Genomic DNA, 27,618 nt, shown 5'->3' on the forward strand with positions numbered 1-27,618 from the left:
GCTGGGTTGTTGCCCTCCTACGGTCTCCTCCACGTCTCCTGATGTACTGGCCTGTCTCCTGGTAGCGCCTCCATGCTCTGGACACTACGCTGACAGACACAGCAAACCTTGCCACAGCTCACATTGATGTGCCATCCTGGATGAGCTGCACTACCTGAGCCACTTGTGTGGGTTGTAGACTCCGTCTCATGCTACCACTAGAGTGAAAGCACCGCCAGCATTCAAAAGTGACCAAAACATCAGCCAGGAAGCATAGGAACTGAGAACTGGTCTGTGGTTACCACCTGCAGAACCACTCCTTTATTGGGGGTGTCTTGCTAATTGCCTATAATTTCCACCTGTTGTCTATTCCATTTTCACAACAGCATGTGAAATGTATTGTCAATCAGTGTTGCTTCCTAAGTGGACAGTTTGACTTCACAGAAGTGTGATTGAGTTGGAGTTACATTGTGTTGTTTAAGTGTTCCCTTTATTTTTTTGAGCAGTGTATTTCAAGGCCTACCTTCAAACTCAGTGCCTCTTTGCTTGACATCATGGGAAAATCAAAAGAAATCAGCCAAGACCTCAGAATTTTTTTTGTAGACCTCCACAAGTCTGGTTCATCTTTGGGAGCAATTTCCAAATGCCTGAAGGTACCGCGTTCATCTGTACAAACAATAGTACACAAGTGTAAATACCATGGGACCACGCAGCCGTCATACCTCTCAGGAAGGAGACGCGTTCTGCCTCCTAGAGATGAACGTACTTTGGTGCAAAAAGTGCAAATCAATCTCAGAACAACAGCAAAGGACCTTGTGAAGATGCTGGAGGAAACAGGTACAAAAATATCTATATCCACAGTAAAACGAGTCCTTTATTGACATAACCTGAAAGGCCGCTCAGCAAGGAAGAAGCCACTGCTCCAAAACCGCCATAAAAAGCAAGACCAGTTTGCAACTGCACATGGGGACAAAGATCGTATTTTTGGATAATTGTCCTCTGATCTGATGAAACAAAAATAGTGTTTTTGCTTTCAGCAAGCAAACTAATAAGTCACAAGTATGTCGGATAATAGCCCACTGATAGCATGACGGTTTACCCGTTTGTGTCGCCAATAGCTAAAGAGAAAGTGTTACAGCTCCTTCCCTCACTATGACTCCTGTGGATGGGAAAGAGATTGTAATTTTCCTTGTGCATGCCTTCTCGTTTTCCATTGTCTAGGAAGTCTACTGGTGGTGAGGTAGGTTTCTCAAAAGCAAATGAAATCACAAAAAGTGTGTGGATGCTTCTATAACATGCCATTTACATGGAAAACAGAAATGTTACATTTTTCACACAAATCCATTCATGTTAATATGAGAGAAGCGCCAGATCTCAAATTAGGATTCAGCCCTTCATAAATAGCCACTAATATATATGTATATACAGCAGTGATGAACACCAATGAAATACTAATCATAACCCAATAGGAAGAGGAAGGAACACATGCATAACTGTGACAGAAACTGACACAAAAAGTGTGACTGAATCTCTTTTTAATAAAATAGAAAATTCATACGTTTTTGTTTTTCCATTACATTTAAGAAAGAAAAAAATGCTTAAGAATATTGTGACACGCTCAGCTGTTCAGTGGTTGATCTGGAGTGAGAAAAGAGCCAGCAAACACAAGGAAAACGAGTACATACATGTATATGTACATACACATACATTATGAATGCAAAAAAAAAAAAAAAAATACAAATTGTGCCACTGGTAAAATGTACTGGCCGCTGAATCATTCTATTTAAATCAGGCCGATGGACAGAAAGAGAAAAAGACGCACTAACGCAAATCTCCAAAAGAAATATTAAATCGGCTCGCTGAAACATAACTTAAATGTACAAAGAAAACGCATCATTACCCAGCAGAGGTTTACATTTGGTAGTGAAATGACTTGGTGAATTCAGAAAAGAGCCCAGCTACTGTAATACACCCACCCTAGTCATGGAAAGTAAACTGTCAAATATTTGTATATATAAAAACAACATTAGGTTCTGCCAAACAAATCCAACATGGCATGGACCGTATCATTCAAATGGATACTCCGAACAAAACTAGTTTTTATTTCTTAGAGGATAAGAATTCCTACTGTTAAAAGAAAGATAACAGGGGGTCGAAGTGGACTTATTGCTTTATAAATGGCTTTATAAAGGGTTAGAATCATTGGGGGAAGAGAGCAGAATAGACCTAGGTCATTTCACCACCGTGTGAAAGTAAAAAGCCTCCTGGACAGTGCAGTAACGATCTAGCAACATACACCATAGTACAATCATGTGTTACTCTGCAAACCAGAGTTAAATATGAAGAAGATTTAGCTAGGAGACCCTGGTGTTTCCGGGTCCACAGAGTTTGTTTGTTTGTTTCGTTCAAAATTGTTGAATTTTCTACGAGCAGTTGCTTCACAGGCCAAAGACCGTAGCGAGAAGCAAAGTCCCACTAAAAACAATACTTGCCATGATGATGCCAATTAAACTGTGCTGTGCGTTAATAGCGTCAGTCCGGTAGCGTTCCAGGACTTGCATTTCCACCCTTTCTTACATATTGACATTTTGTAACCTGAGGAGAAAACCTCTACCATCAACATGGATGAGAAAAATTGTATAAAACAAATGCCATGTTATTTGCATTGTTGTGCCTTTTGAACCAATTGGAGCAGAAAATAAAAAACACTTCGCTTTGAAATCAAAAGTGAACTTTGCACTGTGTACTAGGAAACATAATATTGCAATTAAAATGACACATTGCACAAATAGTTAACTCAACTTCGAATGCCAAATGTTTTTGTTTGTATTATATATTTTTTTACAATGGACCATAGTCACGTCATAATGAGAGCTTATTTGAAGGGCCCTGTGTTTTGCAAAAACGTGACACGCTTGGATTTTTAGCCTTTTATTTGAAGCTTTAACATCAAACTGTCCACTTTTTCTTGTTATATGTCAGATGATCCAGCATCATCCTCAGACAATAGCTTTCATTTCTGGTGCAATTCTCATTTCTGGATAAGGCTTCAAATACAGGTTCAAATCTCGCTATGACACATGAGTGCGCAAAACATAGGGCCTTATCATTTGGTCAATGTGGTTCTAACTTGTGTTCCAAAGTAATGGTCAAGGTTCGGGCACTGCATTCAAGTAAAACATTATCAATGCTTTAGAAGTTAGGTCCCACTTTACAATAAGTGTCCCTAATGACCATCTATGGTAGTTACATAGGCAGGTACAATGTTATTGCAGTGCAGGCCTATGTACTGCATTGTTCCAGTACTTCCAGAAGGCAGGCTTGTTTGCGGTCGTTTAAAAATCGTAATATTTGTAATTACACAAACGCAAATAAATTGTGACTAAACCTCTCATGCAAATTATTTGAGAGATACTTGTAAATACTTTGAAATTGAGAACGTCACTAACCATGTGTACCCACAGTAATTTAGTACACTGTTTTTGTAAGTGCTATACTATTAGGGACACTCATGGGAAAGTTAGACCAGAAATCATTTACAATCGAAAATACAAATAAAAAGGTTTAAGGATTTAACTATATATCCATATCCCTCCTTCACTATTTTATAAATTCATGATCAAAAAAAAAAAAGTTAGGTTTTCATCCAATTAGTTTTTTTCATAGATACTGATCCTTCAATCACCTAACCCATCCACCTTAAACCACAAACACAGACTAAAAACGGCAGTCTCCCCCTATAACGCTCATTGACATCATCCCAACGTTCTTCCGACACTCACCATCAAATTATCACAACCACCTTCTCTTCTCTTCTCCTCTCCTCCTCCCCCCCTGGTTCTGATTCTCCTCTCCAGATCTACAGGTCCTTCTTGGTCTGGCTCTGGTCTGTTCTAGAGGGTTCTCTTTGGTCTGGGCAGAGTAGCTGAAGCATGTCCCGCAGGGCCTGCCTGATCTGACCTCCATACTTGTGGGAACTCTAAGAGAGACAGAATAAATCAGCAAGAGAAAGACTAGTCCCAAGAATTGTTTGCTTAGCCAAAATATGTATCCCGTTAATCAACCTCAAAACAAATATTCTCCATTAGCTTAGGAAATGAATAAACGAGGGCATCGTTTAGGTTTGGACATGTGGTGCGAAGATCCTCCCTGTGGACCGATCAGTGGTACTCACAGTCTGTGGGCAGGAGTGCTTGCAGGAGATGTGAAAGTTCATCATGTTCTCTCCCATGATGGTGTAGGACACCCCGTAACCATCGTCTGCCACCTTTGGAAAGACAAGTACATACTTCGCTCTCTTGAAGCACAGCTCTGCACCACAACACAGCTACAGTATACCGGTCTATTACCATGGAGTAGGTTGGCATGTGCTATAACATGCCTTGCGCATGGAGGCTTCTGCACGGAACACAATCTTTCTCCAAGTTGAGATGATATGTGCGTTGACAAATGATGTTCTTATGTCGGAAGCATTCTGTTATTCCACCAAGTTACGCAATTAAAGGGTGTTTGGAGACGAAGATAGAGACCGAGAGGTACTGACCGGGCCAAAGCCTCCGCCACAGGAGACGTACTCTGGGTGGTTGACCATGTCAAACAGCTCCACCTGCTGGACAGGAGTCTGACTGGTGGAGAGATGCCATGGCTCGGACAGCACCTGGAACAACACAGGCAGGGACAGTGTTGTTACTCCACTAAGCTAGACACGTCACCACAGAGATTATCAAACATGGCTGATGTTATAATTAAGTAATAAGTAATAAGGCTTGAGGAGGCGTGGTATATACCACAGCTAAGGGCTGTTCTTAGGCCCAACGCAAACCCTGAGGTGCCTTATTGCTATTATAAAACTGGTTGGTTTCCAACATAAATATAACAGTTAACAAGTATTTTTGGGTCATACCTGTGGTATATTGTCTGTTATACACACTAATGAAATGCTGTTTAAGCCTATCAGCATCCAGGAACCACACTAGCCGGTTTATAATACTGTACATAAAACAACGCTGTTGTAACGAAGGTGGTTGCACAAAAGGTGTTTCTGACTACAACCAAATTAATATGTCAGCGCAGATTTTTCTCTGATTATAATACATACCAGTGGTTTTCCGGAACTATTTACTTAAAAGACTAGCTTCTTATTTTTATATATATATATATATATATATATATATATATATATATATATATATATATATATATATATATATATATATATATAAAATGGATAGAATTATTATATAAAAATTAATTATTTATTTGTGTAAGACTGAACTGCTTAAAAAAAAGAACAGAGCCACGAGTCAGTCGTATGGAATCAACATTTTATTACAGAAAAGCAAGACGCCAAAAAAACACACCTCTTTCAGGAAGGGAGAGTCCACCCCAAGGTATTTGGAGACCACATAGAGACAGAAGAGGTGCCTGTCGATGCCGGCGCCGGTCATGGCATGTTTGTACAGGTTCTGGTGCTTCTCTGAGGCTTGGCGGAGAAGTCTCCTGCACACCTCTACCCCCTGGTGGACATTAGAGGGGGGAGAGCGAGGGGGAGAGCGAGCGGGACAGAGAGAGAAAAGGGTAAAGAGAGCGAGAGAGATGAGGGAGAGCAATGGGTACGTTTATGAGAAAGTATTCCGAGTAAGATCACATGCTCCCAACCTCTCCTCCCTCCAGGGCTTTGATGAAGGCACAGCTTTCATTGGAGCAGGAGCGCACAGTCTCTGTCCGGCCCTCCCTAAACAGACGGGTCATGGAGGCCTCGTAGGTCAGACAGAACATGCCCCTGTCCTGAGAGGGGAGTGGGGGAGAAGGATGGGGTTAGAGATTGTAAAGAGGCAACAGAATTTATCATGTTTGAGCAATGATCCTGACGTTTTTGGGGGGTTTGTTTTGTGCTCATTTACTTTGGTTTACATCCAATGTTAAATTTGATTGACCGATTGTTGCTACATTGAAGCCGTACTAAGCTACATAGTGCATGGGTCAACCCCCCCACCCACCCACAAAAAAAGTAAACAAGTGTGTGTGTAGGTGTATAAATGTTCATGTCCGCTTTGAGCTGTCCCCTCACCCTGTAGTAGGCCAGCTGAAGGGCCAGCTGGATGTAGGCGTCAGGACTGATGCGGCACTTCTTGATCATGCCCTTGCCAAAGTCCCGGAAAGAGAAGACGTGGAAGTCCACATCGTCGGCCAGCGCCTGGGCCACTGCCAGAGACTGGGAGATCTGCTCCTGACACTGGGACAGAGAGAGGAGGGGAAAAGGCAACACTGGATCTTAAGACCACTGGGTGTCAAATGAAGAGTTCAGCGCATGGCCATTGAGATGTATATACATTGATGGGAAGATCACTTGTGTTCTCATTGGAATTACACATTCGTCTTATGCATGCTTGACGCGTTATGAAATGAACGATTAAAAACATGGGTATTACAATGTCCAGAAAATATTCCAATAGGCAAGGAGAGATTTTCAAATGAGGTGAATGGATAATTAAAAGAAGAGAATGGATAACTCAAATAATAGATAGATAAATGGATGGATGAATAAATGAAAGGAAGGATGGATGGGTGGTTCACCTCTGGGGTGATGTCCCAGCTCAGTCTCTGAGGTCGGGGTAGAGAAGCATCCACCTCTCCTTTACAATGGCCCTCTTCATTGTACCCCAGCTGGAAACTGTCTGTGGCCAACACATACTGAAAACAGACAGACAATTAGCTGAGAAAAATACATGAATTCACTTATTTACTCAGTACAGGTTATTTATATATATATATATATCCCTTAAAATCAACTCTGGACCTCGAAGCCAGTTCCACTGCATTTTATTTATTGTTTCCCGCTTATCAGGGACTGATTTAGACCTGGGACACCAGGTGTGTACAATTAATTATCAGGTAAAACAGAAAACCAGCAGCCTCTGGACCTCGTAGAGTAAGACTTGAATACCCCTGGTATATACATTGTACATACATTTGGAATATCTTTTTATACATTACATTTTTTTTAAAACTCTTACCCTATGAGGTCTGCTAATTTTTCTGTATATTCATATATTTATAGTTATACAGTGCCATCGGAAAGTATTCAGACCCCTTAACTGTTTCCACTTTTTCCACAAAAAAAAAAAAAACATACCTTATTTACTTAAGTATTCAGACCCTTTGCTATGAGACTCGACATTGACCTCAGGTGCATCCTGTTTCCATTGATCATCCTTGAGATGTTTCTACAAGTTAATTGGAGTTCACCTGTGGTAAATTCAATTGAATGGACATGATTTGGAAAGGCACACACCTGTCTAGATAAGGTCCCACAGTTGACAGTGCATGTCAGAGCAACAACAAGCCATGAGGTCAAAGGAAATGTGTGTAGAGCACCGAGACAGGATTGTGTTGAGGCACAAATCTGGGGAAGGGTACCAAAACATTTCTGCAACATTGAAGGTCCCAAGAACATCACTCTTAAATGGAAGAAGTTTGGAACCACTAAGACGCCTACTAGAGCTGGCCACCCTGCCAAAATGAGCAATCGGGGAAGGGCCTTGGTCAGTGAGGTGACCAAGAATTCAATGGTCACTCTGACAGAGCTCCAGAGTTCCTCTGTGGAGATGGGAGAAACATCCAAAAGGACAACCAGCACTCCACCAATCAGGTGTATATGGTAGAGCGGCAAGACGGAAGCCACTCCTCAGTAAAAGGCACATGACAGCCCACTTGGAGTTTGCCAAAAGGCGCCTAAAGACTCTCAGACCATGAGAAACAAGATTCTCTGGTCTGATGAAACCAAGATTGAACTCTTTGGCCTGAATGCCAAGCGCCACGTTTGGAGGAAACCTGGCACCATCCGCACGGTGAAGCATGGTGGTGGCGTCATCATGCTGTGAGGATGTTTTTCAGCGGCAGGGACTGGGAGACTAATCAGGATCGAGGAAAAGATGAACTGAGCAAAGGCACAGAGATAAAAAAAAATCTGCTCCAGAGCGCTCAGGACCTCAGACTGGGTCGAAGGTTCATCTCCCAACAGGACAATGACCCTAAGCATACAACCAAGACAATGCAGGAGTGGCTTCGGGACAGGTCTCTGAATGTCCTTGAGTGGTCCAGCCAGAGCCCGGACTTGAAACCGATCTAACATCTCTGGAGAGACTTGAAAATAGCTGTGCAGCAACGCTCCCCATCCAACCTGACAGCTTGAGAGGATCTGCAGAGAAGAATGAGAGAAACTCCCCAAATACAGGTATGACAAGCTTGTAGAGTCCCACCCAAAAAGACTCAAGGCTGTAATTGCTGCCAAAGGAGCTTCAACAAAGTACTGAGTAAAGGATCTGAATACTTATGTAAATGTGATATTTTACTTTTTTATGTGTAATAAATTGGCAACATTTTCTAAAAACCTGTTTTTGCTTTGTTGTTGTGGGGTATTTCGTGTACATTGCGGACGGAAAAAAAACTATTGAATCAGTTTTAGAATAAGGCTATAACGTAACAAAATGTGGAAAAAGGGGGTCTGAAAACGTTCCAAAGGCACTGTATGTTATGTCTTACCTCCCATAAGTGTGCTACCACCGGTGCATCAGCCCATGAGTGCTCAGCATTCAGACCGATCTTCCCGTTTTTATAGATCACAACGGAAAAAGACTTGTCAAACCACCTGGCGAAAAAAGACGACAGTGTGCACAACTTTGATAACCGGCGCTAACTCCGACAAGGGTAGAACCATGGGAGTGATTGAGGAGGATAGACCTTATTTCATTGGGGTATTAAAGGAAAAGAATGAATGAAACAGGCTTTGTGGCAAGTGTGCCCTCTATCCATCTCTATGGTTTGAAATAAGCTTTATTTTTTAAAAGGTAACTATGTCGTAATGTCGTGACAACCATTAGTCTGGATGACTTACCTGTCGTAACACTTCCCGTGGAGCAGGGACTTCGCGTAACGGTCCAGACTAGCAGCTGGGTCTTCTCCCATCATGCCTTGCTCGTCATCGTCCAAGGTCACAAAGAACGCTGCTTTCTCGATGCAGTCGAGTGACCGCTTGTTCACGCCCAAGCTGAAGTATTCCTTCCTGGCCTTGGCCCAGGGAATTCTGAGAAACAAAATGTATTGCTTAGTAGGACAGGTACAGCCAGGCACACAGACCTGGGTCATGTTCAGTAGGTGGAAAACGTTTCCAGACGGAGTGAAACGGAGAAGTACTACCAGAACACAGATTTGTCATTTTCCGGTTTTGCTACGGTGTTCCCTACTGAACACAACCCAGATATTTTCCATTGGGGATTTTTTTTGAGCCCCTGCTATCAATCAGATGACTGTATATTTTACCAAAACATCCATGACTCACCTGTCTCCAGCCGTCAGGGCCCCGAGCTTCTCCTCTCCCGGGGAGGGGGGCGACGGGTCATCCAGGATCCTCTGGAGCTGCGACTCGATCTCGCGTGGTGACAGCGGCCGGCTAGACGAGTACATCCTCAGACGGAAGTAGCGCCCCCGGTGGTACACCGCCACATAATCACTGTCCTGCCAGTGCTGCACTGTGTCTACACAACAGAAAGAGGGAGAGAGAGAAGGGAGAGAGGGAAGAGAGAGAGTTAAATATGGTACAGATGCCTTGGAGGAGCAGATGGACAGGGGCAGAGGGTACAGAAAGGGAGGGAGACTGACAGCCTACAGAGGAAGGAGAGGTGACTGACTAGAAACTACAGGACCAGCTGCAGACAAGAGAGTTTTCAACATTACCACCATGTAACCATAATACAGGACCTGTGTTGATATCAGTAATGCCAATGTCAAAAGCGCCACTTGCCCACAGTGTTTGCTGGCTGGAAAATAAGATTGACGATATGGGGAACAAAATTGCCAGAGTAGGGGACATGTCAATATTTTATAGTCACGACAAAGCAATGATACAGGTCTCAAATGCTGGTCATTGGAGGGCGCTTACATCTGCAAGTTCTTGAAAGTAGTTTCAGCTCAAATCAATAGAAAGATTTGGTTTGAGAGTGTGTATTTAGCGAAGGGAAATTAAGTGGTACCAAACCGTCCAGTAGCAAATAATTCCCACCATGAATTAAAGTCTTTAAAGTACAGTACCAGTCAAAACTTGACACACCTACTCATTCAAGGGTTTTTATTTATTTTTTACTATTTTCTACATTGTAGGATAATAGTGAAGACATCAAAACTCTGAAATAACACATATGAAATCATGTAGTAACCAACAAAGTCTGAAACAAATCAAAATATAATTTAGATTTTAGATTCTTCAAAGTAGCCACCCTTTGCCTTGATGACAAATTGCATTCTCTCAACCAGCTTCATGAGGTAGTCACCTGGAATGCATTTCAATTAACAGGTGTGCCTTGTTAAAAGTTCATTAGAGTTACCCGCCTCAGCGAATCTGCAATTAACTGCACCTCAGATTGCAGCCCAAATAAATGCTTCACAGAGTTCAAGTAACAGACACATCAACTGAGTGAATCAGGCCTTCATGGTCGAATTGCTGCAAAGAAACCACTACTAAAGGACATCAATAATAAGAAGAGACTTGCTTGGGCCAAGAAACAGGAGCAATAGACATTAGACCGGTGGAAATCTGTCCTTTGGTCTGATGAGTCCAAATTTGAGATTGTTGGTTACACAGATGTGTCTTTGTGAGATGCAGAGTAGGTGAACGGATGATCTCCGCAGGAGGAGGTGTGATGGTGCTTTGCTGGTGACAGTTTTAGTGATTTATTTAGAATTCAAGGCACACTTAACCAGCATGGCCAACACAGCATTCTGCAGCGATACACCAACCCATCTGGTTTGCACTTAGTGGGACTATCATTTGTTTTTCAAAAGGACAATGACCCAAAACACACCTCCAGTATGTGTAACGGCTATTTGACCACCAAGAAGACGAGTGATGGAGTGCTGCATCAGATGACCTGGCCTCCACAATCACCCGACCTCAAACCATTTGAGATGGTTTGGGATGAGTTGGACCACAGAGTGAAGGAAAAGTAGCCAATAAGTGCTCAGCATATGTGGGAACTCCTTCAAGACTGTTGGAAAAGCATTCCAGGTGACTACCTCATGAAGCTGATTGAGAGAATGCCAATAGTGTGCAAAGCTGTCATCAAGGCAAAGGGTGGCTACTTTGAAGAATCAAAATGTAAACTATATTATGATTTGTTTAACACTTTTTTGGTTACTACATGATTCCATATGTGTTATTTCATAGTTTTGATGTCTTCACTTCTATTCTACAATGTAGAAAAGAGTAAAAATAAAGAAAAACCATTGAATGAGTAGGTGTGTCCAAACTTTTGACTGTTACTGTATATCCAAGTGATTTGTTGATAACTTTTAAAATGTTTCGCTACAACAAATTGGGGAGTAATTCCTAGTCAAGTGCTGCAACACCTAGTGAAGAACACTATAAAAACAGGCTATATGTTGTAATTGTCAACATAAACCAAGCAGGTGGGGAATTATAAAATATTGGACCGATTTATAAAACACGGGCTCCTGTTTGTAATCGGGCAAGGGCGTGGTGGTCACCGCGGGGACTTTGCAGAGGGATGTCACAACACATGGGAGATACAAGGACATGGATACTATGTGTGTCCCAAATGGCACCTGGTTCCCCGTGGACCCTGGTCAAAAGTGGCGCACTATACAGGGAAAAGGGTGCCATAGGAGACGCATCCTACATGTATTGAGGAAGTGTTAATACCTGTGATCGTCCCGGGGATTCGACAAGAGTCAAACATCCTCTCAAACTGATAGGAACAGCAAGGGACCGAAGACATCAACAACCACTGAGCGATAGAGGAACCGGGGGGGAAAAAAACAAAGAAATATGGGGGAGGATAGAGGAGAGGACACAATGGGACGACAGACGAAAAAAACAAGGGACCAAGTGAAAGGGAAAAGAGGAGGAACAACAGAACAGGTGGGAATAGTGAAAAGGAAAGAGGTGAACGAAAACAAATATAAAGTGGATAGATACAAGAGAAGTCCGTTAGAGGCAAGCCCTTTCCAGAGTGACGGCACAGACAACAGACTAGGAAACAGGACGGATGAGAGACAGTGAAAGATGACAGAGCAGTTTTGTGGCGGACATTTTGTGACTGTGTGAAGTACAAACACCCCTCTCTTCACGAAATGGACAGTGAGACCATACACACATTACTGCAAATGTCCAGTCAGTTATGGTACAGTATGGCAACCCTCTCCAAATAACCGTTCCTCCATGACGAAAGGGGGGCTTTAGTAAAAAAGTTTGGAAAGCACCGTCTTATTTGAATGGCTACTGATATTTACTGCACATTTGTACGGTAAAACCTATAGATCTGTGTTAATGTGTGCTTTGAACGCGAGGCATGTATTGTATTTTCCTTTGTACATATAGGTACTGTGTTCAGAAGTGTGTATTGATGTAGATGACTCTACATGTGTGTTTACCGGTCTCCTCTCCAGGAGTGCGTGTGGTGTTGAACATCCTCTCACACTGAGCTGCACACAGAGGAATGACAGTGCCTGGAACACGACTCTGGGGAGGAACAGGAGGAGAGGGAGAGAGGGGGGGAGAGCAAGAGAGAGTTCAGAGAGCGAGAGTGCAGACCAGAGAGCGAGCGAGCGAGAGTTCGGACCGGGGAGCGAGCGAGCGAGCGTTCGGACCGGGGAGCGAGCGAGCGAGCGTTCGGACCCGGGGAGCGAGCGAGAGTTCGGACCGGGGAGCGAGCGAGCGAGAGTTCGGACCGGGGAGCGAGCGAGCGAGAGTTCGGACCGGGGAGCGAGCGAGCGAGAGTTCGGACCGGGGAGCGAGCGAGAGTTCGGACCGGGGAGCGAGCGAGAGTTCGGACCGGGGAGCGAGCGAGCGAGAGTTTGGACCGGGGAGCGAGCGAGCGAGCGAGAGTTCGGACCGGGGAGCGAGCGAGAGTTCGGACCGGGGAGCGAGCAAGAGTTCGGACCGGGGAGCGAGCGAGAGTTCGGACCGGGGAGCGAGCGAGCGAGCGAGAGTTCGGACCGGGGAGCGAGCGAGCGAGCGAGAGTTCGGACCGGGGAGCGAGCGAGCGAGCGAGAGTTCGGACCGGGGAGCGAGCAAGAGTTCGGACCGGGGAGCGAGCGAGCGAGCGAGAGTTCGGACCGGGGAGCGAGCGAGCGAGCGAGAGTTCGGACCGGGGAGCGAGCGAGCGAGCGAGAGTTCGGACCGGGGAGCGAGCGAGCGAGAGTTCGGACCGGGGAGCGAGCGAGCGAGAGTTCAAACCGGGGAGCGAGCGAGCGAGAGTTCGGACCGGGGAGCGAGCGAGCGAGAGTTCGGACCGGGGAGCGAGCGAGCGAAAGTTCGGACCGGGGAGTGAGCGAGAGTTCAGACCAGGGAGCGAGAGAGAGCGAGAGTTCAGACCAAGGAGCGAGAGAGAGTTCAGACCAGGGAGCGAGCGAGAGTTCGGACCGGGGAGCGAGCGAGAGTTCGGACCGGGGAGCGAGCGAGAGTTCGGACCGGGGAGCGAGCGAGCGAGAGTTCGGACCGGGGAGCGAGCGAGCGAGAGTTCGGACCGGGGAGCGAGCGAGCGAGAGTTCGGACCGGGGAGCGAGCGAGCGAGAGTTCGGACCGGGGAGCGAGCGAGCGAGAGTTCGGACCGGGTAGCGAGCGAGCGAGAGTTCGGACCGGGGAGTGAGCGAGAGTTCAGACCAGGGAGCGAGAGAGAGTTCAGACCAGGGAGCGAGCGAGAGTTCAGACCAGGGAGCGAGCGAGAGTTCAGACCAGGGAGCGAGCGAGAGTTCAGACCAGGGAGCGAGCGAGAGTTCAGACCAGGGAGCGAGCGAGAGTTCAGACCAGGGAGCGAGCGAGAGTTCAGACCAGGGAGCGAGCGAGAGTTCAGACCAGGGAGCGAGCGAGAGTTCAGAGCAGGGAGCGAGCGAGAGTTCAGACCAGGGAGCGAGCGAGAGTTCAGACCAGGGAGCGAGCGAGAGTTCAGACCAGGGAGCGAGAGAGAGCGAGAGTTCAGACCAGGGAGCGAGAGAGAGCGAGAGTTCAGACCAGGGAGCGAGAGAGAGCGAGAGTTCAGACCAGGGAGCGAGAGAGAGCGAGAGTTCAGACCAGGGAGCGAGAGAGAGCGAGAGTTCAGACCAGAGGGAGAAGGACAGGAAAAGAAAAGAGAGAGAAAGGCAAAGGGAAGGTACAGAGTGTGGGGGTAGGGAGGAGAGATGGGGATGATATGAGACCATGAGAGGGAATGGGTTTCAAACAAACTGGAAAATTAAACCAAAGGACACTTCAAACCTCTACACACAGAAGGTGCTAAAAAAAACTGAATGGATGGATTGATGCAGCTTACACACATGAACATGGTCAGTCCACACCAGCACACACTCAACATGTACACACACAAACACACACAGAATGAGTTCATACTCAACACATCTCTCCTATTTTGGTACGTATTTAAAAGGAAATCGCAATAAAAACACCTCATTATGAAAACATGTCAACACCTTGGTACGGGCCCCTGCTCATATGTAAAATGAGTTCAGAGGATTTGTTGATTAGGGGTGTGCCGACATGGCCATACTCGCATTCATAATCTAATCCGGAGGTTGTCAGTTGATAGTCAGAACGGAAGAAACTGAAGTGTTTTAATATGCCTAAATAGATGTTGGCAAAATACCTCCCTGCACGTTCTCACTGCAAAAAAAACCCTGCAGATTAGGAGCAGGTGTGCGCGTGTCCTCAAGTTTGCGGCCACTCAGTCGGAATGGCCACTAACGTTTCATATTTCCCCTACCCTTGCCCATCTGGTTAGATATTATGTACATTGATAGCTTGATAGCAAGTGTCCTTCGCCATGGGATTTATCATAGTAGCAGACCGCAGCAATCTAAATGATCAGACCGAAAACATGCGAGGAAAAGTGATTGGGTGAAATGATGAAGCGAGTGGGCGGAGGAATACGGCTTAATTCTATCCAATCAGAGCAGCAGGATCAACATACAGCCCGCCCTTATCTTTACAGACAGGGAAACTAGCCCGTTGGTATTTAGACCACACACGTGACTGACTCAGACAGTACAGTATGATTTAGAAACTCTGACTGACTGACATGAGAAATATGCTTGCGGGAACTCCAAAAATATATATATTCTGATTACGGATATTTTAAAAAACATATATAAAAATACTCAGATCATATACCCATATCCGTTACGATACCTCTTTTGTCCGACTACTCGGCACACCCCTAGTTTTGGTGTCAAATAAAGCTTTCTGATTGGTGCACCAAACCTATCGCGATCACACAGCAGCCATCAAGGCAGTAATTTCATGAATTATACATGGTATTCACGGAACGCATGATGTTCAAAGGCCAATGGTATTTTCATGCATAGGGCTCAGGGTTTTTCATTGGGCATCAAAATGGATGAAAACAGACAGAAGTAAGGAGGGCTATCTGGACTTCAAAAAAAAAATATATATATATATATATATATTATAAAACGGTTTAAAACTGTTTTCATTGCGTGCCCTAATGAATATGGCCCAGGTTAAACTTCAGCCCCTATCACACGCTAATGGTGGAGGTTGACCGGTTGTTGAACTCACAGGCTTGAGCTCCTCTCTGTTGAGCTTCCTGCGGTACATGAGGAAGGCATGAAGGGTGTTGCCTGCTCTGGCAGCCTGGATGGGGGTGGGCGTCACATACAAGAAGTCCTGGGGAGAGAGAGTGCGTGTGAGAGAGGGAGGGGGTGCCATTTTGACAACGCAAATCAGCATTGCTAAGTGGCAAACAAGAGAATACTATTAGTATGTGAAACGCCTTCCCCTTTTCCACGAAAGGTAGGCAATGATTTATTTGAGAGCATTTCAAGTTTATCAAGTGCTTTTGGACTGTAGGGCCGCTGTTATGCTTCCAAAATGTCACCCATAGAGAAATAGATATGTTGTTTAACCTTTCCATACGCTTGTTCCAAATATCTCTAACGGTCGCCCCAGCGCGAGTTGTTTTATGCACGTGATGTCAGAATGCACACTCTGTTCCAAAATGGGATTGTTACGCAACGGGACAGTTAACACGCGCTGCCTGCTAATTAAACTATAGGCTGTGTTTCAACTTGTCAATTTCTAATTATTTTCTAACAAGTTGTATTTTCTAACGACAGTTTGAATTTTGAGGGTTGTTTCGCCTCATTAATTCACATAGAAATAGCCCAGTGTTGCAGACAATTTATGATAGAGGCTTTACGGAGCCAGACAAAACTTCCCTCGTCGAGGAGAGCCCTTCCCCATTTCTTCCGCACATCAAGTATGCAGACATTTGCGAAGTCTTGCACGAACTGGCACATTTTCTGGCTGGCGCTCGCATTGCCTCCATTCTTTCCTTATAAATAAAAACATTGGACATGTGTGTGTTCCTATCAAAGTAAGTGCCTTATTTTCTGTATATCGTGTTGTCGTGTCTACTGTAGCATGAAGTATGTATATATGGAGCATAATGTTTCACAGTTTTATTCACATGTTTTCAAGTACTGGTGACAAATAATGCATTACGATAATTGCATAGATTGTAATGGACACCTATGATGTGTGTAAAATACTTTTTTGAAGGTTGTACTGATTATAATGAGCTAATGCTAAGCTATTTGCCAGCTACGTGTGGCGCCATGTTTGTTGACATTATATAATGCATTCTGGGTGTCACGTAAACTTCTGTCAGACCAAAGATGTTATAATGAGGTGAAGGAATGGTTCACTCATCTTTCGGGAACACTTCCGGAACTGAATGAAGGGACGTGAATGATCGTAAACTACACACCCCTTCAACATGCATACTGCAAACAGACCAAACTCATCTAGTCTCCTCTTATCATCTTTGGTTGACGGGAAAAACAAACATGGCGGCGCACACAAACTACCCATCGCCGGATTACTTTTGATTTCTAGAAAGTGTTTTACAAAAATTTTTCAATCAATGTTAAGCTCAGCCGTGATGTGATGAAGTATAAATAGTAATCGCTATTAGCTCATTCATATTGTGGTTTCCGTCAGCTGAGAGTTCTCTAAATATGACCGCTTGTGTTACGTCAACATTTCCTCAGTTAGAGCTAGGACAAATGTAGCTTACATTTTCCAGTTTGGATGATTGTGTTATGCTGTTGCTACTTCTGTGAATGTCTGATCATTGCATCCAAAAATAAACTTGGCACATTCAGGACATAACTTTGTAAGGACTGCATTTGTGCAAATATAGTTCAGTGAAAAATCAGCGTGGCCAGCTCAAATGCTGACTGTTGCATCAATCGAAACGGGACCTTCTAAATAAACGTTCTAATCAAACCGGTTTGAGCGTGCGATCCAGGGACCCCTGTAGAATGATAACACCCATTTGTTGGGTTAAAGGTTAAATGGACCAAACCGCGGTCATCGTTCAAGTAGAATAGGGAATCGTGTTTGCTCTATTTGTTACATTTCTACCTGCAACGTTGTGAACGTTTCACCTCACTGAACACACCTCCGCTATTAGGAGACAGAACATGGGGAGTAGTCAATGATTTGTTGATACGTACCATGCCGTAGTAGTTGCTGTTGACCATGATAGGGCTCCGTCCTCTCAGGTAGATGTACTCCTCCCACCAGTCGCTCACCTAAAAGGGAAAAACACACCCCCAGGGTCGTGTCAGTCGACACAAAATGGACAACGGTAAGGTAGGTACCATCTGAAGTTGTCCCAATAAAAAATGGTTGTTTTCTTGATCCGTGACAAAATGTTTTGTTACAAAGTGCCCTAATGAATACACCCCATAGAAATCCTCTGTGGCACAACCACGCAACATCCTGGCCAGGGGGCCACAGCCCTCACACACCCTCAGCACATCCATTACAATGAATAATTCAAAATGGCCTGCGACAAAGATCTACATTGTTCATGAGCATTCGACTATTAAAATAGGTCATTTCTACGTGTGCATAGCGCCTTTCTTTGTCTCACCTTCTGCTCTCTTAAAGCTCATTGGAGGAGAGGATCCAAGAATCCTCCAATAAGGAAGGCCAGAGGAAGCAAGGATTTGACGGCTCGTTACATTTTTGGACACAGCCACAGCCAAAGTCGACATATAAGCGGTTACTTACGTAGTTGGAAGCCCAGAGAGCCTTGAGTTTGAGGTACCACTGTAGCCGGTTCCCCAGGCTGCTCTCAAACTGAGTGGCCAGAGACGTCATGCGTTCAAACTCATCAGGGGTCATCAGCGGCCGCACCGACTCCAGATACTGTAGAGAAACCGAGAGAGAAGAACAAACACACAGAACAATATTCTATTAAATACATCATTGTGCAGTAGACACAGAACATTATCCCACATACAACAAAACAGAATACACAGAGGGAATCGAGCTAACGTGTGATGGAGGTACAATGGAGTGTTAGAGGTTCAGTAATACTGAGGGAGAGACAGAGAGAGAGAGAGATGTAGAGAGAGAGATGTAAAGAGAGAAGTAGAGAGAGAAGAGGTGTAGAGAGGTGTAGAGAGAGGTATAGAGAGAGGTATATAGAGAGAGAGAGGTGTAGAGAAAGAGACATGTAGAGAGAGAGGTGTAGAGAAAGAGATGGAGAGAAAGAGACATGTAGAGAGAGACATGTAGAGAGAGAGACATGTAGAGAGAGAGACATGTAGAGAGAGACATGTAGAGAGAGACATGTAGAGAGAGACATGTAGAGAGAGACATGTAGAGAGAGAGACGTGTAGAGAGAGACGTGTAGAGAGAGACGTGTAGAGAGAGAGAGGTGTAGAGAGAGAGGTGTAGAGAGAGAGAGGTGTAGAGAGAGAGAGGTGTAGAGAGAGAGAAGAGGTGGAGAGGTGTAGAGAGAGGGATAGAGAAGCAGAGAGATGTAGAGAGAGAAGAGGTGTAGAGAGAGAGGTAGAGAAGCAGAGAGATGTAGAGCGAAAGCAAGCGAGCGTAAGGAGAGATGACGGCAACTTCCAACCTGCATTTGTCTTTGTCTAGCCTCTGCAGAGTCCCCAACAACCGAAATTTCCGGTTTTCAGGGGAAATGGAAAGAGAGCCTGGGATGCAACTTCCCGCTTTTGGATGTTAAAAAACTCCTTATTAACTCCTGCTACGCATTTACTGGATTGGTTGAACAGTGCAAAAGAGAACCTCCCTTTTTCTCCTCGTCAAGACCAGTACATAGTGGAGATAGCTTCAGGCCGTTGGGTTAGTCTTTGTCAAGCGTGAATATCTGGTGAGCGGATATGCTGCATCTTCTGTCGAAATGTATTTCCCTGTTGGGACAATAAAGATTGAATTGAAGAGCGCCTCACCCTCTTGACCGTGTCTTTGACGGCCGGCACGGGCTGGTTTGGCAGAGAGCCCTGGTAGCTGTAGAGGAGAGGCTGTCTGCCCGAGAAGATCCGCACCAGCGCCTGTAACACACACAAACAAAGTCAGCCCGAGTCCCGGGTGGGGGCTAAATGCAGCTCTCCTACGACCACCTTGAAATACTACAGCTTTTAAATCTAACTAGCAGGGTGATTTTCTTCCCAATCTATCCAATCACTTTTTACACTGATTGCAATGGAGGTAGAAAGATCATTTAGACACACCCCCCCTCCCAACAATTTTAGAGGAGAGCTTGAAAGTAAGCATTTCATTGTACGATGTACACCACACCGTATTCTGTGCATATGACAAATACAATGATGTGATGTTCAATTGTTGACGACTCCCCAGGAGTGGGTACGCGGCAGGAGTCTCTACAGATGCACGGTGTACACACACACACACACAGGAGAAGGTAATGAACAAGGGGCGGGGGGGGGGGGGGGGGGGGATACCGACCACCCAGACTTTGGTGGTGTTGGACATCTTGCCGCGCTGCTCGAACATCCAACGGTGGTAGGAGAGGAGCTGCTTCAGGCACATGCGCATGGTGAAGATGAGGGAGAACCAGAGCAGCGTGCTGAACAGCACCGCCGACACCACCGTCTGACACTGGGCACTCAGAGACTGACTGGGAGGGGTTCATTCAATTAGAGAATGAAAGAGTGTTAAAGGAGGGGGGGGGGGAGAAAGAGAGAGAAGGATTTCAATGATTTGGTGAGAACATCTGAGAAAAGGGGGAAATATTTGACTTCAATACCCGTCTTTAAGCAATATTCGTAGACTTTGAAGACAGCGGAGTGTCTGTGCACGGTTGGTGACTGGTGCTAGCTACCTGACCGGTAGGTGCTCCTGGATCTTGGCGATGAGACCCATGGAGGGGTCGGAGCGCATGTACATGGTGGCCAGGATGGCGATGACCACAAACAGCCAGGAGGAGGGACTGGCCGGGTACACTCCCGTTATCACACCATTCTGTTGGAGAATTTGGGGGAAAAGAGATTGATCATTAAGGCACCCAACAGGAAGAAAACAAACTGAAAAGGGGAGGGACATGGATTAAAAAAACACGTATTCTTTTTGGTTTTAAGTGCCCTAATAAACGGCATACGTCACCCATTCAAAACCCAATCACCTTCCCAGCCATGTCAACTCAGCATATAATCCAACGAGAGTATTGGATAATGCTCTTCACAGCTACTACCATGTACCTTGGCCTGGTTTTAAAAGCAAAAGGCCATAATCTCCCCAAGCTTATCTCCTGCACGAGTGACGGGACAGACATAGATACAGCCAAAGTTAAGACCGGGGGAAAACAGAACAGGGATGAATGCGTGCCGGCATCGAGTTGGGACAAACACAGTGCGGGTGTGTGTTTACTAATGAGGTCACCCGGAGGGCATGTTTACCGCAAACAGATTAGAGAAAGGTGACGCTGCTGGCCGTTCATATTCCAGCTCTCTACTGTTCAGCAACACTGTGATGTTAAATGACACTGTTCAGCAGCACTGTGATGTTAAATTACACTGTTCAGCAGCACTGTGACGTTAAATGACACTGTTCAGCAGCACTGTGACGTTAAATGACACTGTTCAGCAACACTGTGATGTTAAATGACACTGTTCAGCAGCACTGTGACGTTAAATGACACTGTTCAGCAGCACTGTGACATTAAATGACATACTGTACAGCAGCACTGTGACATTAAATGACATACTGTTCAGCAGCACTGTGACGTTAAATGACACTGTTCAGCAGCACTGTGACGTTAAATAACATACTGTTCAGCAGTACTGTGACGTTAAATTACATACTGTTCAGCAGCACTGTGACGTTAAATGACACTGTTCAGCAGCACTGTAACGTTAAATGACACTGTTCAGCAGCACTGTAACGTTAAATGACACTGTTCAGCAGCACTGTGACGTTAAATGACATACCGTTCAGCAGCACTGTAACGTTAAATGACATACCGTTCAGCAGCACTGTGACGTTAAATAACATACTGTTCAGTAGTACTGTGACGTTAAATAACACTGTTCAGCAGCACTGTGATGTTAAATGACACTGTTCAGCAGCACTGTGATGTTAAATGACACTGTTCAGCAGCACTGTGACGTTAAATGACACTGTTCAGCAGCACTGTGATGTTAAATGACACTGTTCAGCAGCACTGTGACGTTAAATGACACTGTTCAGCAGTACTGTGACGTTAAATAACATACTGTTCAGCAGCACTGTGACGTTAAATGACACTGTTCAGCAGTACTGTGACGTTAAATGACACTGTTCAGCAGTACTGTGACGTTAAATGACATACTGTTCAGCAGCACTGTGACGTTAAATGACACTGTTCAGCAGTACTGTGACGTTAAATGACATACTGTTCAGCAGCACTGTAACGTTAAATGACACTGTTCAGCAGCACTGTAACGTTAAATGACACTGTTCAGCAGCACTGTAACGTTAAATGACACTGTTCAGCAGCACTGTAACATTAAATGACAAACTGTTCAGCAGTACTGTGACATTAAATAACATACTGTTCAGCAGCACTGTGACGTAAAATGACACTGTTCAGCAGCACTGTGACGTTAAATGACATACTGTACAGCAGCACTGTGACGTTAAATGACATACTGTTCAGCAGCACTGTGACGTTAAATGACACTGTTCAGCAGCACTGTGATGTTAAATGACAATGTTCAGCAGCACTGTGACGTTAAATGACATACTGTTCAGCAGAGGTCAGGTTTAAGTGTGTCAGAGCAGTATGTCCCCCTCTGCTGTTTGTGCTGATATGATTATTATACACAGCTGAGGTATGTCACAGTAGATCACAGTAGAATGACGTATGGACGCTGTTGTGCAGAAACCATGTAGTGTAATTCTAACCGACAGACAGAGAGAAAAGCAGACAGGGAGGAAGACAGACGAAGGCATAGAGAGGAAGACAGGGAGGCATAGAGAGGAAGACAGGGAGGCATAGAGAGGAAGACAGGGAGGCATAGAGAGGAAGACAGGGAGGCATAGAGGAAGACAGGGAGGCATAGAGAGAAAGACAGGGAGGCATAGAGAGAAAGACAGGGAGGCATAGAGAGAAAGACAGGGAGGCATAGAGAGAAAGACAGGGAGGCATAGAGAGAAAGACAGGGAGGCATAGAGAGGAAGACAGGGAGGCATAGAGGAAGACAGGGAGGCATAGAGAGGAAGACAGGGAGGCATAGAGAGGAAGACAGGGAGGCAGAGAGAGGAAGACAGGGAGGCAGAGAGAGGAAGACAGGGGGGGCAGAGAGAGGTAGACAGGGGGGCAGAGAGAGGTAGACAGGGGGGCAGAGAGAGTAAGACAGGGGGGCAGAGAGAGAAAGACAGGGAGGCAGAGAGAGAAAGACGGAGGCAGAGAGAGAAAGACGGAGGCATAGAGAGAAAGACAGGGAGGCATAGAGAGTAAGACAGGGAGGCATAGAGAGTAAGACAGGATGGCATAGAGAGTAAGACAGGATGGCATAGAGAGTAAGACAGGATGGCATAGAGAGTAAGACAGGATGGCATAGAGAGTAAGACAGGATGGCATAGAGAGTAAGACAGGATGGCATAGAGAGGAAGACAGGGAGGCATAGAGAGGAAGACAGGGAGGCATAGAGAGGAAGACAGGGAGGCATAGAGAGGAAGACAGGGAGGCATAGAGAGGAAGACAGGGAGGCATAGAGAGGAAGACAGGGAGGCATAGAGAGGAAGACAAAGACAGACCAATCTTAAGACATGCAAACAGAAGAAAGAGGTAGTAGTCAAGTAGCAGTGCAGTAGAACAGACAGGCTTACCGACAGATAGATGGACAAGGGAGGCAGACAGACAGGTGTACAGAAAGGCAATTAAGATAGACAGCGATAACCCGGAGAGATAGTCTGAGGGGATAGCCTGGGGTCTACACTTAGCGGAGGTCAGGTCTAAGCGAGTCAGAGCAATTTGTCCCCCTTGCAGGCGATAAAGACCAACAGCGATGACCCAGAAAGCTCGTCTGGGAGTATGTACATTTGTGCTAGCCAGAGAGACACACACACCAACGAAAGAGAAAGCCAGACAGATCAAAGACAGACAGACCAGGCCCTCAGACATGTCCAGTACCTTGAGGCGGATTAACTTCTTTTTCCAGGAGCGCAGGCCCGAGAGGTAGATCTCCGTGAGGGCCTGGTGGGACAGCTGCAGGTCGATGCCTTCCGGAGTCACAGTGAACTGGAAGGCCACGGCCTGGTGGGCTTCAGCCATGCCTGGAAAAAGGGACGGAGAGAGCGAGAAGGGGCAGATAGAGACAGGGGGAAAAAATATATATATATTAAGTGACCATCTTCCATACCAACTACAACTCTTTCGCCTTAACCTACACGTGTACGACGCACAATTATCAATAAAACTACACCGAGTTTAAAATCGAGGAGAGGAAACGGGTGAGTTTAGCCTGATTTGTTCACGTCGCTAAAACAGTTTACAGCAGTGGTTCTCAAACCTCTCCTCGGGAGGGGCTCCCAAACATTTCACAATGCTGATGTCGTCCTTAACTAGCTCAGCTGATCACCCGATCGAGAGCTTGATAATTAGTTGACAAGTATAAATAATCAGACGTGCTAGCTCTTAAATAGTTCAATTACATGGAATGTTACTTCGCAGCCTTATTCTAAAATTGATTTTATTAAAAAAATCTATCAATCAATCTCCACACAATACCCCATAATGACAAAGCAAAAACAGGTTTTTAGAAATGTGTGCAAACTTAAATTTAAAAAACGAAATATTACATAAGTATTTAGGCCCTTTACTCAGTACTTTGGCAGCGATTACAACCTCGAGTCTTCTTGGGTATGACGCCACAAGCTTGGCACACTTGTATTTGGGGGGTTTCTCCCATTCTTCTCTACAGATCCTCTCAAGCTCTGTCAGGTTGGATGGGGAGCGTTGCAGCACAGCTATTTTCAGGTCTCTCCAGAGATGTTTGGGCTCTGGCTGGGCCATTCAAGGACATTCAGAGACTTGTCTCAAAGCCACTCCTACGTTGTCTTGGCTGTCTGCTTAAGGTCATTGACCTGTTGGAAGATGAAGCTCCACCTTAGTCGGAGGTCCTGAAAGCTCTGGAGCAGGTTTTCATCACGGATCTCTGTGCTTTGCGCCGTTCACCTTTCCCTCGATCCAGACTACTCTTGCAGTCCCTGCCGCTGAAAAACATCCCAAAAGCATGATGCTGCCACCACCATGCTTCACAGTAGGTTTCCTTAAGAAATGACACTTGGCATTCAGGCCAAACTGTTCAATTCTGGTTTCATCAGACCAGAGAATCTTGTTTCTCATAGTCTGAGAGTCCTTTATGTGCCTTTTGGCAAACTCCAAGAGGGCTGTCATGTGCCTTCTCCTGAGGAGTGGCTTCCATCTGGCCACTCAACCATAAAGGCCTGATTGGTGGACTGCTGCAGAGATGGTTGTCCTTCAGGAAGGTTCTCATCTTCACAGAGGAACTCTGTTTATAAATCAGAAACACCTGCAAAGAGTTGCAACGGAGCTGAGCAATATAATAGCTCATCTTGGCCTACAGCAAAGATGGTGGCTAAATGAAGAGAGTTCACTCAGGCTGTTTACGGTTGAAAAACATTGTCAGTTTCAGTCTACTTAACGGGGTGGGACTCCCGTAGACACCAATGTAATAGCAGCTGGGTCTGGTCTACTTAGTTCATTGACTTTCATTAAACCCCCCCCCCCCTCGCTACCTCTTCAGTCTCTGGCTACAGCGACACTTGGCTGCCTGAGCCATGGAGCAAACTAAAATAGGGGGTGACAACTAATGTTTTTTTCACCTCCCCTTTATCAGTAAATTATTATAATCCATCGGATAATTTGTCAAAAAAAATACAAAAATTGTCTGCATTAAAATGGGGCCATTTTATAAATCGGAAAATTGCATCATATGATTGCATTTTAGAGCCCCGCTCCCCACAAGAAGAATGGTTTAGACCACTAAGGTTTTAGACAAATTTGTTTTGCATGGCCCGGAGCAAAATAAACTTGCCCATTACTTCAATAGTTAGGCTACACATATATATAACCGTAGCTTATATTCCTTCTACGGTATTTCTATGCTGGATTCGCAGCCACAATTTAAATAATGCATTGATATATAGCTAGCTAGCTAAAATGATAACAGAGCGAATATAGCTATTTGTTCATGTCCGTGTCCAAATATTAATGACGTCTAGAATCCGACAGAGTTTCACTGGAATTATCCAAACACAGACAAACTTCAACAAATGCAGACAAACCCTCAACATGTCAACAGCTTGTATAGGCATGATTTAGCTGAGACTCATCTCTTGACACGTATGCTGGGAGTCGTTTTCTGAAATAATTATTTTCCCCTGACTTACAGCATCTTAAAGCTGCAATATGTCACTTTTTGGGCGACCTGACCAAATTCACATAGAAATGTGAGTTATAGATATGTCATTCTAATTGAAAGCAAGTCTAAAAAGCAGTAAATATGTTCTATATACGCCATTTCTATGCTTTCACGTGTTTCATTTTTTGCATCAATTACTTCCGGTTTTGTACACCAGCTTCAAACATCTGAACAAACAATATTGTTGGTTATTAAAAAAATATTTCACAGCAGTTTAGATGGTACAATGATTCTCTACACTGGCTTGTTTTTTCACAAACTGAAATTAGGCAAACTATTTGAATTTTAGCAGCTAGGAAATGGCAGAGTGATGTCTGCAAATTGCACTTTTAACTGAAATGGTGCTCACATAACTTTCATAGCATGCTAGCCAGTTACACCAACAGTGTTATTTGTTGTTATTTCTCTGCTACACGTGGCAATTACCATAACGTTCCCACCCCCAATTCCTGAATATGTTTTAGCAGCCTGCCTGCATCAGTCTTCAAGGTGAAACCTAAACGAGAATTTCCAGATGAGCTGCATTGTAACCTAAGGTGAGATGACACTTATGACACTTGGAGTGGGTTCCAAACACCACCCTATTCCCTTTATAGTGCACAACTTATGAGAAGGACCCATGTTCATGCACTATATAGGACAAGGGTTACACCCAATGTTCCCTCTAAGAGGCTTGCGGGTGCGCAGCTCGCCAGGGACTGGCGTGCAGAAGAAAAATCAGCTTGCGCAGAGAAGCACAAGATTAAAAAGTTGAGTGAAGTTCAGAGTTTCCCCCGTTAGTTAACACTATCAACGTTTCCCTTCACTGTGGGAATTGTGATCGAATCAATGCAATATTAGGCACTTTCAATGCAACATACCGAAACAAAACTATGTTGTTGACAGAACGCATCGGAGTACCATTCTATTGCATAGACAGGCACGTACTCTACACAGACCGGTGAACGATAAACAAATCAGAACTGCTGTAGGCCTAAATGCAAATAGACCGTTGCCATATATGGATTTGTTCTATTCACTTTGAACTGGACAGTTTTACAGCATGAGCTGTCATAGTTATCATGCACTTGTTTTGAGATCAAAGCGAGAAATGCTTGTAGCCACGTGTGTACATGTGCGCATATTCTTTGCTAGTTAGTGAGTTATTTGCCCAGTTATAGTTCATTTGTAGCCAGCAAGGTGAGCGTGATAGCTTACGACAAGAGCACAAAACCTGTACATTTCAAAGCCCGCTTTGAAAAGCGAGTCAGGTAAAGAGCTTTTTGTTGTCTTAAAGGGGCAGTGCTCTATTTTGAGACCAGCTTGAAGAAGCTAGGTAGCCAATAGGCAGAGGGTAGCATAATTTGTCTGATTCTCTGTAAGAATGGTATGGGAATAATAATAAATTGTATTTTGTAAAGTGGTTTCCTGATTCAAACAACATTTTCAGTCACCTCCTCGTCTGAAGGACAAGTGGATAAACAGGTTAATGTCAAGCCCTGCGTGTTTCATGGAATGTACGCCTGAATCAAACACCACACTTTGGCTGTTACTGTAGGCTGAATGATAGAAACCCTATTTCCATATTAAAATGTTACGCGATTCATTTTCTCCATCGTAAATGTTTTTTTTTTTTTTATAAAAAAAATGGTGGGCCACTCTGGTAGGCCTACATTATGATAAATAGCCACATTAGCCTACTTGGCCACTGTAAAAACAGTCAATTAAAATCGGGTACTACCTCAGTGTTCACAGTAAACGCACTTCAAGATCTGAAATTTGTGCCGGAAAATATTAAAAGGGAACTTTGGTTCCACCTGATAATTAATTGCACCCACCTGGTGTCCCAGATCTAAATCAGTC

At 44.7% G+C, this 27,618-nt stretch overlaps 1 protein-coding gene across 5 annotated transcripts in view; it reads right to left on the minus strand.

Moving 5' to 3' along the window:
- Nucleotides 1-1,497: 1,497 nt before the first annotated feature.
- LOC110491659 (carnitine O-palmitoyltransferase 1, liver isoform) overlaps nt 1,498-27,618 on the minus strand; it is a 44,185-nt gene continuing 18,064 nt past the window's right edge. For 2 of the 5 annotated variants that reach the window (XM_090202306.1, XM_021565276.3), the window contains exons 2-19: nt 23,463-23,605; nt 20,172-20,311; nt 19,796-19,967; nt 19,279-19,380; nt 18,089-18,226; nt 17,527-17,604; nt 15,566-15,673; nt 12,427-12,514; nt 9,320-9,515; nt 8,876-9,064; nt 8,524-8,629; nt 6,556-6,672; nt 6,050-6,214; nt 5,638-5,766; nt 5,340-5,495; nt 4,523-4,636; nt 4,154-4,246; nt 1,498-3,958 (exon numbers count right to left, since the gene is read on the minus strand). In XM_090202306.1, coding sequence (XP_090058432.1) covers nt 3,839-3,958; nt 4,154-4,246; nt 4,523-4,636; nt 5,340-5,495; nt 5,638-5,766; nt 6,050-6,214; nt 6,556-6,672; nt 8,524-8,629; nt 8,876-9,064; nt 9,320-9,515; nt 12,427-12,514; nt 15,566-15,673; nt 17,527-17,604; nt 18,089-18,226; nt 19,279-19,380; nt 19,796-19,967; nt 20,172-20,311; nt 23,463-23,603 — 2,352 coding nt within the window. In that variant the 5' untranslated portion in view covers nt 23,604-23,605 and the 3' untranslated portion in view covers nt 1,498-3,838. Of the gene's footprint in view, nt 3,959-4,153; nt 4,247-4,522; nt 4,637-5,339; nt 5,496-5,637; nt 5,767-6,049; nt 6,215-6,555; nt 6,673-8,523; nt 8,630-8,875; nt 9,065-9,319; nt 9,516-11,695; nt 11,781-12,426; nt 12,515-15,565; nt 15,674-17,526; nt 17,605-18,088; nt 18,227-19,278; nt 19,381-19,795; nt 19,968-20,171; nt 20,312-23,462; nt 23,606-27,618 lie in introns of all 5 variants that reach the window. The other 3 variants (XM_090202307.1, XM_036946546.2, XM_090202308.1) reach the window with 2 other exon arrangements.

The sequence above is a fragment of the Oncorhynchus mykiss genome, chromosome 16, assembly GCF_057628025.1.
Source record: "Oncorhynchus mykiss isolate SJ-2025 chromosome 16, ASM5762802v1, whole genome shotgun sequence".
Classification (NCBI taxonomy): domain Eukaryota; kingdom Metazoa; phylum Chordata; class Actinopteri; order Salmoniformes; family Salmonidae; genus Oncorhynchus; species Oncorhynchus mykiss.